The 14254-nt window shown below is 39.2% G+C and overlaps 1 protein-coding gene across 4 annotated transcripts in view; it reads right to left on the reverse strand.

The window, feature by feature from the left end:
- Positions 1 to 4032: 4032 nt before the first annotated feature.
- cap1 (CAP, adenylate cyclase-associated protein 1 (yeast)) overlaps positions 4033 to 14254 on the reverse strand; it is a 42505-nt gene continuing 32283 nt past the window's right edge. For all 4 annotated transcript variants that reach the window (XM_059954472.1, XM_059954473.1, XM_059954475.1 and 1 more), the window contains exons 10-13: positions 13784 to 13907; positions 12581 to 12663; positions 8011 to 8151; positions 4033 to 6147 (exon numbers count right to left, since the gene is read on the reverse strand). In XM_059954472.1, the coding sequence (XP_059810455.1) occupies positions 6064 to 6147; positions 8011 to 8151; positions 12581 to 12663; positions 13784 to 13907 (432 nt within the window). In that variant the 3' untranslated portion in view covers positions 4033 to 6063. The remainder of the gene's footprint in view (positions 6148 to 8010; positions 8152 to 12580; positions 12664 to 13783; positions 13908 to 14254) is intronic.

A 14254-nucleotide genomic window follows, 5' to 3' on the forward strand; every position in this document is an offset into this window, starting at 1 on the left:
GGACTTATTAGGGAGAGTCAACATAGCTTTGTGCGTGGTAGGTCATGTTATAAATGTGAAGTTATCCACTTTGGAAGCTGGAACAAGAGGGCAGAGTATTGTCTGAATGGTGTCGAGTTAGGTAAGGGAGAAATGCAAAGAGACCTAGGAGTCCTAGTTCACCAGTCAATGAAGGTGAATGAGCAAGTGCAACAGGCAGTGAAGAGGGCAAATGGAATGTTGGCCTTTGTTACAAGGGGAATTGAATACAAGAGCAAGGATGTTCTTTTGCATTTGTAAATGGCCCTGGTGAGACCACACCTGGAATATTGTGTACAGTTTTGGTCTCCAGGTTTAAGGAAGGACATTCTGGCAATTGAGGAAGTGCAGCGTAGATTCACTAGGTTGATTCCTGGGATGGCAGGGCTGTCTTACGCAGAGAGATTGGGCTTGTACACGCTGGAATTGAGGAGATTGAGAGGGGATCTGATTGAAACGTCTAAGATAATTAAAGGATTTGATAGGATTGAGGCAGGTAATATGTTCCAGATGTTGGGAGAGTCCAGTACCAGAGGGCATGGATTGAGAATAAGAGGTCAGTTATTTAAAACAGAGTTGAGGAAGAGCTTCTTCTCCCAGAGAGTTGTGGAGGTGTGGAATGCACTGCCTCGGAAGACAGTGGAGGCCAATTCTCTGGATGCTTTCAAGAAGGAGCTGGATAGATATCTGATGGATAGGGGAATCAAGGGATATGGGGACAAGGCAGGGACTGGGTATTGATAGTGAATGATCAGCCATGATCTCAGAATGGCGGTGCAGACTCGAGGGGCCGAATGGTCTACTTCTGCACCTATTGTCTATTAACCAATCTAATAAAGAGTTTTTTGAGGAGGTTACCAGGAAAGTGGATGAAGGGAAGGTAGTGGATGTTATCTACATGGACTTCAGTAAGGCCTTTGACAAGATCCCGCATGGGAGATTAGTTAGGAAGACTCAGTCGCATGGTGAGGTAGTAAATTGGATTAGACGTTGGCTCAATGGAAGAAGCCAGAGAGTGGTAGTGGAGGATTGCTACTCTGAGTGGAGGCCTGTGACAGGTGGTGTGCCACAGGGATCAGTGATGGGTTCATTGTTATTTGTCGTCTATAGCAATGATCTGGATTATAATGTGGTAAATTGGATCAGCAAATTTGCTGATGATACAAAGATTGGAGGAGTAGAGAACAGTGAGAAAGATTTTCAAAACTTGCAGAGGGATTTGGACCAGCTGGAAAAATGGCAGATGGAGTTTAATGCAGACAAGTGTGAGGTATTGCACTTTGGAAGGACAAACCAAGGTAGAACATAACTTGTAAATGGTAGGACACTGAGGAGTGCAGTAGAACAGAGGGATCTGGGAATACAGATACAAAACTCCCTAAAAGTGGCGTCACAGGTAGATAGGGTCCTAAAGAGAGCTTTTGGCACATTGGCCTTTATAAATCAAAGTACTGAGTATAAGAGTTGGAATGTTATGGCGAGGATGTAAAAGACATTGGTGAGGCCAAATTTGGAGTATTGTGTGCAGTTTTGGTCACCTAATTACTGGAAGGATATTAATAAGGTTGAAAGAGTGCAGAGAAGGTTTACAAGGATGTTTCTGGGACTTGAGAAACTGAGTTACAGAGAAAGGTTGAATAGGTTAGGACTTTATTCCCTGGAGTGTAGAAGAATGAGGGGAGATTTGATAGAGGTATATAAAATTATGATGGCTATAGATGGAGTGAATGCAAGCAGGCTTTTTCCACTGAGGCTAGGGGAGAAAAGAACAGAGGACATGGGTTAAAGGTGAAAAGGGAAAGGTTTAAAGGGAACATTTGGTGGGGGGGCTTCTTCACACAGAGAGTGGTGGGAGTGTGGAATGAACTGCCAGATGAAGTGGTAAATGCAGGCTCACTTTTAACATTTAAGAAAAACTTGGACAGGTACATGGATGAGAGGTGTAAGGAGAGATATGGTCCAGATGCAGGTCAGTGGGACTAGGCAGAAAAATGGTTCGGCACAGCCTAGAGGGCTGAAGGGCCTGTTTCTGTGCTGTAATGTTCTACGGTTCTAAATAACCATGTGTTACCACAGTGGTGTGCAGAACAGCATTTCTGGATGAGCTACAGCATCAGAAGGCCACACCAGATTCTAAGGTGTTCATTATATAGTGACCCTGAGTGTACTTTGCCCTTAAAAATTAGCCAGAGTAGTCAGTATAAATGGATTGAATTGGCATTCTTGCTGATATAACTGCACCAGTGAGTAAGTATAGCTAGCTGGTGTCTCATTCCAAACTGCAGCCTGCAATCCTGTCAAAGAGAGGAAAGCCTCTTCAATGTGGGGTACAATGACACAACAGAAGTCTGGAGCAACACGCAAAAAACCACAGGCTCTCAATGGGTTAGGCAGCATCTGTAGAGGGAAACTCTTCATTACAGGCCAAGCCTCGTAAACTTAACCTAGTGTGTACTAATTGGAGATGCTGCAACATCTCTGAAACTCAGCCGTTTGCCTGCCTAGGGTGGTCCAGTGCACTTTAAGTGTGAATAGTTTTCAGATTTCTTTGATGCCTAAATCCTTTGAAGATTATCATTTCAATTAAGCACGGTTCAATCTAGACCGTCACAATTGTTTGTGTACACTTATAAGCACCTGGATTCCTGCCTTTAACAGACTACTAATATTCACTCATAACTCAAAAGGGTCTTTCTGTTTCCAACATCATTTTGTGCTGCCTCAATGGAAAATCATTGGGATATTTCAGATACAAGTATTAGCCTTTGAAAAACCAACTTGCTGGAATATTGATGGACACTTACTGTTGTTAATTCAATTAGGAGGTGCCTGTTCTCATAACTGTCCTCAGATGTTAAGCAGTGTTTTCATTTCCACAATCCCATTGTCAGATTCTACCTCAGGTATAACGCCCAACAGGACTAGCCTTGCCTGTTCGCAACTGTGTCATCTTCAGGGATTTGCACACTTGTGCAATTTGTCTCTAAGTGCAGAGACTCCCCAAGATTCCACGGACAGAAATCAAGTTTTAAACAGACAGCCTCACTAATTTACCTTGGCCTAAAGAAGAAAAGACCCTCACAGTCTCCAGCTGTTTGTGAGGTTCCAGGTTAGTGACTATTGGTAATTTTTGGTTATTTTCATTCTGTTTATTCCAACTGATCAAATGTGGCAAGTCTTAGTGTGAGCAAATTATGCACAGTTAAAGTGGTAAAATCTGATAAAAAAAAATTGAACTATTAAATACAACTTAAATAATTTAAGCAGACATATACAAAATGCCGGAGGAACTCAGCAAGTCAGGCAGCATCTATGGAAATAATAAAACAGTCGTCGTTTCAGCTGAGATGCTGAAGTAAAATGGTGGGATGGGGGAGGCAGGAGGATTAGCTAGAAGGTGATAGGTGAAGAGAGTGGACCACAGGAGAAAGGGAAAGAGGAGGGGAGCCAACAGGAGGTGATAGGCAGGCAAGAGACCCGAGTGGGGCATAGAAGAAGAGGGAAGGAAGAGGGAAGTTTTTTTTAAACTGGGAGGAGAAATCGATATTCATGCCTTCAGGTTGGAGGCTACCCAGACGGATTATAAGGTGTTGCTCCCCCACTCTGAGGGCCTCATCTTGGCACCAGAGGGGGCCAAGGACAGACATGTCGGAACGGGAATCGAAATTAAAATGTTTGGCCACCAGTTTAAGAGTTTTACATATTAACTTCTTACCTGGGACTTCATCAAACGGCTTTTTACAATCCAAATACTCTACATCCATTGGTTCTGTTGCACCCATCCTGCCAGTTACATCCTCAAAAAACTTTAGTTTTGTTAGCCACTATTTCCCATTCAGAAATACGGGAGGAAAAGGATTAGAAATATTTTTTGATGTTAATGCTAATGTTATCAAAAATATCTATAAATCTATTTATAAAAGAACCTCTTAAACTTCAAAGGCTACACCATGTTTTATAGCTAGGCACAGTGATCTGCAACCTTGAACAAAAATTAAGCAAACAACTCAAATGTGAAAATTTATAAGCGAGTTGGCAAATTTTATTTTGTAGTTTAATTCCTGAAGTATTTCAGATAGCCTGGTAACCATAAGTAGCAAGAACTGAGTTTGATCCCTCTTGTACATAACAAACTGTTATGAGAAGTGATATCAGGTTTAGAACATACAATACAGCAAAAAGAGGCCGTTAACATCAATCTGCTCGTAATATTCTGCATGATGGAGGGGCAATAACTCGTTAAGTGAACAAGAATTGTTTTCTGAGCAAGTTCACTTTAAATGTAATACATTGATTGCATAATCTCAAACAAATGGCACCCAGTTCAGGGGCAATTACATTAACCTTTTTTTGCCTGCTACAGTCTTTATATACATCACTGCAGCAGCGTCACAACCCAACTGTAGCCATGCATCATCGCAGCATATTCACCATCTGGTAAGTTCCCACAACCATAAATTTGCAAACCTGTACTAAGACTGCAAAATAACCCCACAGAATTCATACAACACACCATTATCACAGAGTTCAGTGGTCCACTCAGAAATTAATATACACCATGTAAGGCCCCAATTACTTCCCCAGCCATTAATACAGATATTCTTGAAACATAGCTAAAATTAAGAATAATGCATCTGGAGCCAATCACAGAATATTAAACTGAAGCACTAAAAAGAAAACTGGCAATTTTTTCTTACTATCTGTATACCGGTAAAACATTTTGAATTGAAAAAGTGACATATACTGTGCAACCAGTGCTGAAATATTAATAACCCGAAAAAAAAGTTTTATTTGTCTACTGAAAACCAGATTTCTTAATACTCTAGAGAGGAACAGTGGGCAACAGGATAGTTTTTAGACAGAACTTTAAACCCCAAAACACCTGCCATCAGGCATCAAAACTCTTGAATGTTCAAAATGAAGATGAATTATTAGATTTTTTTTACCCTAATCAGCAGGAACTAGACCTTGAGAAAAGATGAATGAAGTTTTATTATTTTTAAATCATGTTGAGTTTGAGGATAAACCACTTCAGGATCCCAGCTTCAGCCCACGACTATGCTAGAAATAAAACCCTGTCCAATCAAATTGTCAAGTGTAATCTGAGAAGTGACTATGATTAAAAATGGAAAGAAACAATGCAATTTGCATGTTGACAGGAAAGCCGTATTTGGTTTTGAAACCATGGAATGTCTAAGAGTTACCTTAAAGTAACCCACCCGTACCCACAAGTAATTAGACTTGTTATTTTAAGGATTTCAAGTTTAGATCACAAAACTGGAGAGCTATCAGCACAAAAATAAATTCAGGATCTCGGCCTTTCACATAAATTTTGATCTGGTTCATGGAGGGAAGTTCTTACCCATGAATAGGTTACAGTGTGCACATTGGACTATATATAGCTTCAAAGGATAAAAAACAATCCTACTAGTGCAGTGAATAGAATTTCACTTGAAGTCAAAAGCAACGGACCTTCCACAAAGCAGTCCCAAAGCCTAATTAATCAAAGAAGAGGCACAAAGTAGAAACTAAAAAGAAAATTGTAATTGCATATTATAACTTATCTATGCCTATTTAGCAGGGCTTAAGATTAGTCTGGTATGTATACATTACAAATTTTTTTTTTAGAAATTTCTTTAAGACAGAGATTTTAAAAAAAGTCCTTTCTCCCTTTGCCAATTAAGAGTTCAGCAATGTTTGTCTCTAGTAAACTGTATTTGGTACACTATACTCACTCACAAAAATCTTTTCCCAATCATTTCCCTTTCCACACTGTTCTACTCTCATAGATTCACAAATAGATTGTTCTGGACAGCAGCCATCATGCTTTATTGCAGCTGCCTTAGGCCATTATTATACTGGAAAGGGTAATTCCAGTCATGAGGTATAACGTGTATCAGAATAAGTACCTCTCATGTGGAGTGATAGGACAAAAACTAAGTTGTGCAGAAAGTTAGCTTGTTGCTTCTACAGATTAATCAGGCTCATGATTAGCAACATCATTAAGACCATGCTTGTGGGTTCAAGTCCCCAGGATCCATACATTTAACCACTTATTTCAGTTACTGTGGTCACCAGTTTCTCTCCATTCCAGACAGTCTTGAATTGTTCCGGAACAGGGCATTCCACCTGTGAGACAAAATCAAAAACGAGTTGCTATAAAAATGCTCTATTCTGTCGCATACAGTTTCCTTAAAAAAAAGCGCTCCATGTCTGAGTGTTTTTACACCATCCAGTTCCAGTACCACAGCATTTCATTTGGCTCAGAAAATGCATGATTAAGAAGAGATGTCGAAAAGCTAGTCATCTCATACTGTCAGCTAGATTTCATCTTAGAATTTGAGTCAAAAAACCTGAACCACACCCTGTGAGCTGGTCTATACTAGAGTCATAGAATTATACAGCAGAGACTTGCACATCAGCCCAACTTGTCGTCCATGCTGACCACGATGCCCCATGCAAGTTAGTCCTATTTGGCACATAACCTTCTACATCTTTCCAATCCATGTCCCTGTCCCGTCTTTTAAATGTTATTATATCTGCATCAGCCACTTCTTCTGGCAGCTCATTCCACATATATATCAACTTTTGTGTAAAAATTGCCCCTCAAGCTCCTCTTAAATCTTTCCCCTTTCAATTTAAACACTGTCCCTTCTGGTTCTTGATTCCCCAACTCTGAGAAAAAGACAGTGCATTCACTCTATGCTCCTTCACAACTTTATACACTTCTATAAGGTCACCTCCATGTCTCCGAAGCACTGAACAAAGTTCTAGCCTGTTCACAATCTCTTCTTTATAACCCAGTCCCTCAAGTCCTGGCAGCATCCTTGAAAATTTTTTCTGTAGACTTTCCAGTTTAATACCACCTTCTGTACAGCAGAGCGACCAAAACTGAACACAATACTCCAAGTGTGGCCTCAGTAGCACCATCAAGACCTCCAACTTTTATATGTAGTGCCTTGACTTATGAAGACCTGTGCACCAAAAGTTTTCACCCTGACTACCTACGACTTGACTCAGTGAACCAAGGTCCTCTGGCCTACACCAAGGCCATTGTTGTTCACTGTGAAATTCCTACATGGATTTGAATTTCCAAAACATAACACCTTGCACTAAGCCAAATTCAACTCCAATTACCATTCCTCAGTCCACTTAATCTGCTTATCAACATTCCCCTGTAATTTTTTTATAACATCTTATTATCCACCATATTTCAGTGTCATTTGCAAACTTGCTAAAACATGAATTTTACATTTCTCATCTATACCTTTGATATAATTGACAAATAACAATAACCCCAGCACTGACACCCAAGGCACATCACTATTGATGGGCCTTCAGTCCAAGAAAACCTACCACCATCACTCTCTGCTTTCTACCATCAAACCAATTATGTATCCAATTAAATAAGCTTTACCTGGATTCCATGTGATACAAGGAATAGGATTTCAGCCCAATATCCAATACCAACTAATATTCCCAACTTTTTCCCCCACAGGTGCTGCTTCCCCATGGGGTATATCCAGTCATTTATCTATATTTCAACTGGAATATGCGGAAGGCTCATAATGAATCTTGTGTTTCAATTAGCCTGTTCTCTTAAGATACTTGAACTTGCTTGGTTGACCTCTAAATGTGGAGGGTCTGGAGATACAGCAGAGATTCTTGTCCAGTCAATGTAAGCCAAATCTGAATGTCTAAGTTACAACCAGCAACCAAACACACACCAATTATTGAACACTGATTACATTTTGATGTTTAGTCCCCTACCACATTGTAACAAATCTGTTCAAATTTCAAACATCAAATACTTACGTAAAATTTTGAACTGGCAGTTCAAAAAAAAAATCTGCACTACATTTCAGGAATGCAAGGAAGGAGAGATAAAAACTTGAAAGTAATGAACTATTTTTTCCTCACCTAATGTATTCTATGGAATATTGTCATTCTCATTAACATGCAATTTTTAAAAGACAAGGGAAATGTACTTACAAAATCATCGTTTCCAGGAACCAAGATGTTCATCTCAGAGGACTTGGCACTGATAACCTCACAAGAGAGAGAATCCTTATTAAGATAGATATGGCAGCCATCAGTCTTATTGACTGATACAGTTGGCACTTTACCCAGCACCTATGGAAGGAAAATGACAGAGCAACTTTGAATATGGACTTTGCACATACAGCAAGCTTCTGTAAACAATTAAAAGCTTTATTAACATTTTCCAATAAAATGTGTAAGTGACCAAAATAATCTTTAAAAATTCTGCAACATGTGAACAAAGGATGGTGATAAGCTGAGAATTTTAAATTGCACTTTGCATATGCATCTACCCTATATAATTGAAACAAAAATTTTATTTTATTAGTTACTCAAGTCCATCAAACCTGAATATTTTTGCAAACTGGTAAACTCTCAATACAATCAGCTCAAAACTGATCCAATATTTGGATCATTGCTATCTGCACAATTGTTTGGTGTTGTATTTGCTGCCTTCATCAGAGAGAACACCTCTGGATTTGACCTCCAAATAAGAAAGGAATGGGGGGGGGGGGGTGGTATTGGACTATATTTAGAATTACTGTGTGTTTTAAATTTCAGAAAGTAATGGTCTTTCATCCTTGGATCTACAAATACAGAGGTGTTTTTAGCGACATACAAGATGTACTTTGCTATTGATTGCAGTTGTTTATCTTTGCACAATTTCAAGTAATTTTTATCTTCCATATCTCAATAAAATGTTCTCCACTTAATAATAAATCAATGGCCCAGTTTTTGATTGTGTATTTTTCAGTACAATCAGAACATACAGGAAGCTGACTGTAACACTGATCTGCACATGCAGTTAAGCACAAACATGCAAGTTGCTATCACCGATCTTTGATTCTTCACTGACTTCCAATGATGATAGAGAAGGCTAGAAATTTGTGAAGCTAAAATTACAGATTACTGTTAAAAACGATTAATTCTAGCTGAACAAGGGGACACTGTTTAAGCATACTTAACCTCTGACCCCCCCCCCCCCCACAAAACCATAGATTTTGTGGCGCTTTTTTAAAAATTCCAAATTTGTACATTACTTATGATACATTAGCTTCTACTCCAATACTTGTATGGAACAATCTGTATTTTGCATGCTAAATGTTGGTTAAATATCAATTTTTCAGACTACTTGTTGACACAATATTTGCTGGACACAAACAATTTCAAGAACTGATGCCAATAGCAATGCTGGAAAAGGGAAGTCATGCCAGAAGGTCCCATTTCTTTTTTCAAGTCAGGAGCAAGGAGTTCACTGCCAGTAGCAGAATCTAAACTAATAGGTTAGAGACAAATCTAACGGCGAGTACCATGCCTGTGAATAGAGATCATAGCAATACTGCACATCGTCTTCTAAAACACAAGCTCATTTCTTCTGCTCAGCAAATTATGTTAAGTATATTAACTTATTCTGAATTTAGCCCAAAATTTTGGGATTTAACTTAAAAAGAGAGAGCAGGAAAGACTTTTAAATTGATAATAATAACTTGTAATTGTCTTAAAAGTCACACTTACACAGAATAGGGTTGCCGTATTTGAAAAATAATACAACTACTTCACTTACACAGGAATTAATGGAACACAATTACAGTCCTTTGGATGATGTGTTTTACCTGTGCTAGACAATAACTTGGGACACATCTCCTTGAAGTCTGTAAACTTGAAACAAATTTTTGGTCTGTTTATGATAACAAAGGTTCCCATAAGACCGAAAGACTGAATGTGGTTGAAGTATCCTTAACATTTGAAATATCCTATTACCTACAAAATATATACACTGATCCACACAAGGTAGTGAGGAAGATAATCAAGAGTTTAGTCAAAATAACAGGTTTTAAGAAGAGTCACTTGGAGGACAAAGATAGAGAGACAGAGTCCAGGGCTTTGATATTGGCTGATAATGAACCAATTAAATTTGGAGATAAGACCTTAAAACATGGGAGCTGAATTATGCCATTCAGCTCATCGGATCTGTAAGTGGCCAGAATTAGAGCACTACAGATATCTGACAGTTAAAGGCTGAAAGAAATTAAAATTCTCTTAATTGTTGAAGAGGTGAAATTATAGAGAGGTTAAACACAGAAAAAAGAACAGTACAAGCCCTTCAGCCCACAATGTTATACTGGCCTTTTGACCTACTCCAAGATCAATCTAACCCAACTCTTCCCTTCCCGACAGCCCTCCATTTTTTCTTTCCTCTATGTGCCCAATGTATTTATCTCGACTACCACCACCCCTGACACTTGCTATTGCTATTCTGCAATTCCGGCTTAAAAAAAAATCTACCTCTGATATTCTCTCTCCCCGTACTTTACTCCAATCACCTTTAAAGTATGCCCTCTCATATTAGCCATTGCCACTTGGGAAAAAGCTGCTGGCTCTCCATTCTGTCTATGCCTCTTATCTTGTACACCTCTATCAAGTCTCTTATCCTCCTTCACTTGAGAGAAAAGAACCCTTGCTTGCTCAACCTTTTCTCATATGACATGTTCTCTAATCCTGTTAAATATCTTTTGCATCCTCTCTACCACTACTCTAAGTATAGTCTAACCGAAGTTTTATAGAGCTACATTACCTTGTGGCTCTTGAATTCAGACCCCAACTAATAAAAGACAACACACCATACACCTTCTTAATAACCTTATCAAATTGTGTGGCAACTTTGATCCCTCTATTGCACCAACCTGCTAAGAATCTTGCCATTAACCTTCGAGTTCAACCTTCCAAAGCGTATCACTACACACATTCCCACATTGAACTCCTGACACTTCTCAACCCAGTTCTGCATCCTACCAATGTCCAGTGGTAACCTACAACAACCATCTGCACTATCCACAACAGCACCAACCTTTGTGTTATTTGGAAACCTACCAACCCACCGTTCCACTTCCTCATCCAAGTCAGTTACAGAAATCACGAAGAGAAGGGATTCCAGAACAGATCCCTGTGGAACAGCACTAGTCACTGACCTCCAGGCAGAATATGGTCTATCTACCACCACCTTCTGCCTTCTATGTGCAATCCAATTCCAAATCCATGTAGCCAAGTTGCTATGTATCCCACCCCCATGACTTCTGGATGAGCCTACTATGGGAATTGTCAAACACCTTACTAAAATTCATATACAGCACATCCAATGCTGTACCTTCATCAACGTGTTTAGCTACTTCCTTGAAAAACTCAATCAGGCTCATAAGGCACGACCTGCCATGACTACCCATAATCAGGCCATGCTTCTCAAAGAGAGTGTCTCTAAGAATCCTCTCCAATAGTTTGCCCACCATTGATGTAAGACTCACTGGTCTATCATTCCCAGGATTAGCCCTATTATCTTTCATGACCAAAGGAGTAACAGATGCCATCTTCCAGTCTTCTGGTACTAAAATTAAGTCAGTGAAGATATCAACAGCAATGCAGCAATCTCTTCCCTCACTTTTCACAGTAACTGGGGTATATTCCATCTGGCCCTGGGGACTTATCTACCCAAATGCTCTTCCATCACATTCTCTTCCTTAAAGCCCCAGCACATTCATCCTGCTCTACACTGACCTCATTCATCAATGGTGAATACTGATTAAGGGCCTCCTCTACCTCCTCCAATTCCAAGCACATTTCCTCTTTTATCCCTGCTCAGTCCTACCCTCACTCTAGTCATCCTCCTGTTCTTCAAATATCCACAAGACACTTTGGGATGTTCCTTAATATTACTCACCAAGGCTTCCTCATGTACCTTTCTAGTTCTAAGCTCCTTCTTGGTCACTTTATAACTCTCAAGACCAATGTCTGATTTTTGCTTCCTCAACCTTCAGAGCGCTTCGTTCTTTCTCTTGACTAAATGTTCCATCTCTCTTGTCAACTGTAGTTCCTTCACCCTAACATCCTTTCACTGCCTCAAAGGACAAACCTATCCAGAACCCCATGCAAGTGCTCCCTAAACGACCTCCACAATTCTATTGTAAATTTCCTTGAGAGCATCTGTTCCCAATTTATGCACCCAAACTCCTGCCTAATAGCATCATAATTATCTCTCACCCAGTTAAATATTTTTCCATTTTAAGGGTTGAAAATGAAAATGAGAATTCCAAAACCAATTTGCTGTTTATCTGGGGTCCACTGGAGGTACACACGCAAAAGACAAGTATTCCAATGACAGGCAATATGATGCAGGGAAAGTCAGATAAGGTAGAAAGAGATGGGTTCAGTTTCAGTTCCGAAGGTAAATATAGTGGCTGGCTCGGGAGCAGAACTTCTAGCAAGGACGGAGACAGTTACTTCAGTCTTCCGAAAATTAAGTTCAAAGAAATGTTTGCCCCTCTAGTATTGATGTAAAAGGAGATGGGAAAGAGTTGGTGGGAAGCTGAAGCTGACTGCCAAAGTACGTGTGGATATGGATACCATTTTGGTGACCAAGTGTTGGGAGTTAAATGTCAGTGAGAACACGGAGATAATTTTCTTGTTCCAGCTAGAGAAACTTGTGAAAGTAAGGGAGATATTTATTTTCCTCTGCCCTTGTTTCAATTACCTGAATTTTCACATCCCTGGAATTTATTACTTCCACAATTCCAACAACATGATCAAAAACAAGGCCAAATTTTTTACAGTTATCTGTAAAACAAAAAACAACAAGATCTTCATTAGGGTGTAGAAACCTACATCACAAACATTAAGAAAGTTCACTTTCATTCACCATTACCATTCTCCATGATGTTTATACTTCCTAGCACGGATGCCAAGGACATTTTGCAAATTCTACATTGACTACATAACTGACCAGCTTCAAGCCCTGTATGTTAAGGTGAACGGTAGCACCTCAAGGTTTTCTGAAGAACGTCAGATGGATCTTGAAAATTACTCACTTCAGTAGCTCAGCTGTTCATTAAGCAAGCATGCTGATATGCAGGGAGAGACATTTCAGAAACAAAAGCAGTTGTTTGGATATTCGGCATTTATATCTAAAGCCAAATAATTGATACACAGGACACATAAGTATACAATTAGAAAGCATGGAGAATCAAATAAACAAACATATGTTTTCAAATAAAAATGCAAGTTCTCTCATATTATTAAAGAGAAAGTATAAATTTATTTCACAATTGTTACAATGCTGAAAATGAGTTTTTTTTTCAACGATTGTATGCAATGCGTTTTCCATAATTCAAAGATAAAACTCAGTACATCACTACAAAGAAACGAACCTAAGGAGAGCACACTTCGAATTATGTACCATCTGCTGATGAATTACAGAAGCCAAACTCTCCTTAAAAGGCCAACAGAACACCCAGAGGGAGAAGGTAGATAATCAGTTTCAAGCTATAGGAAACAGACAGGAAATCAAGCAGTCTTGAAAATAACAAGAAGTTTTAAACCAATTTATTGTTTGACTTGAAGCTAGTAAAGATAGGTAAGCAAGCAAAAGATGAGTGTTTCAACAACAGATGAGATGAGGCAGGGCAAAGTCAGGTAAAGCGAAAATAAATACTAGTTTATATGTGGCACCAAAGAATCTGGTTCAGTTCAGTTGCCAAGGAAAGGTGCTAGCTAGGGAACAAAGTTTGAGATTGGAACTGTTTTGGGACAAAGGTCAGGTGTCACCACACAGTAATCTGTTCACCTGACGACTGTAAGATAGACCACTGCATCATTGTTTGTAATTGAGCAAAAGCAGTCTTAATAGTGATGAAACATGCTTAAAAAGCAGCTTGAGCATTTGATCTTTTCCACCTACCGACAGTGATGGAGTTGATCTTCCCCTTGACAGTAAGAGTGGAGTGGGCACACTTGTAAGCGTACACGACCTGCTTCAATTCAGTGTCTTCAATAACCAGGCTACTGGTATTCTCTTGGTTTTCCTACAAGCAGAGAATAATCTTAAACCACTTTACATAAAGGGAGTGAGAAAACACTGTAAATGACTAACATGCTTAATTTATTCATTTAATTCATGCATAAATATTAAATTGCTGGTTAACAATTCAGTGTTCAAAGACTCCATAATTGTAGAAGTATAAAACATTGCCATAATTACAAGCTTCCAAAATACTTACTTGCAACAGTTTTTCTGACAAAACTGTCCAATTTGGTTTCTGTCTTTGCCTGCTAGCTCCTAATGAGGGATAATTCCATACCTCCAATCAATCCACGTTAGCCCAGTGAAATAGCTAATATTGAAATGTATACCCATTGACTACCTTTTCAC

Source organism: Hypanus sabinus, chromosome 30 (genome assembly GCF_030144855.1).
Source record: "Hypanus sabinus isolate sHypSab1 chromosome 30, sHypSab1.hap1, whole genome shotgun sequence".
In the NCBI taxonomy this organism is placed as follows: Eukaryota; Metazoa; Chordata; class Chondrichthyes; order Myliobatiformes; family Dasyatidae; genus Hypanus; species Hypanus sabinus.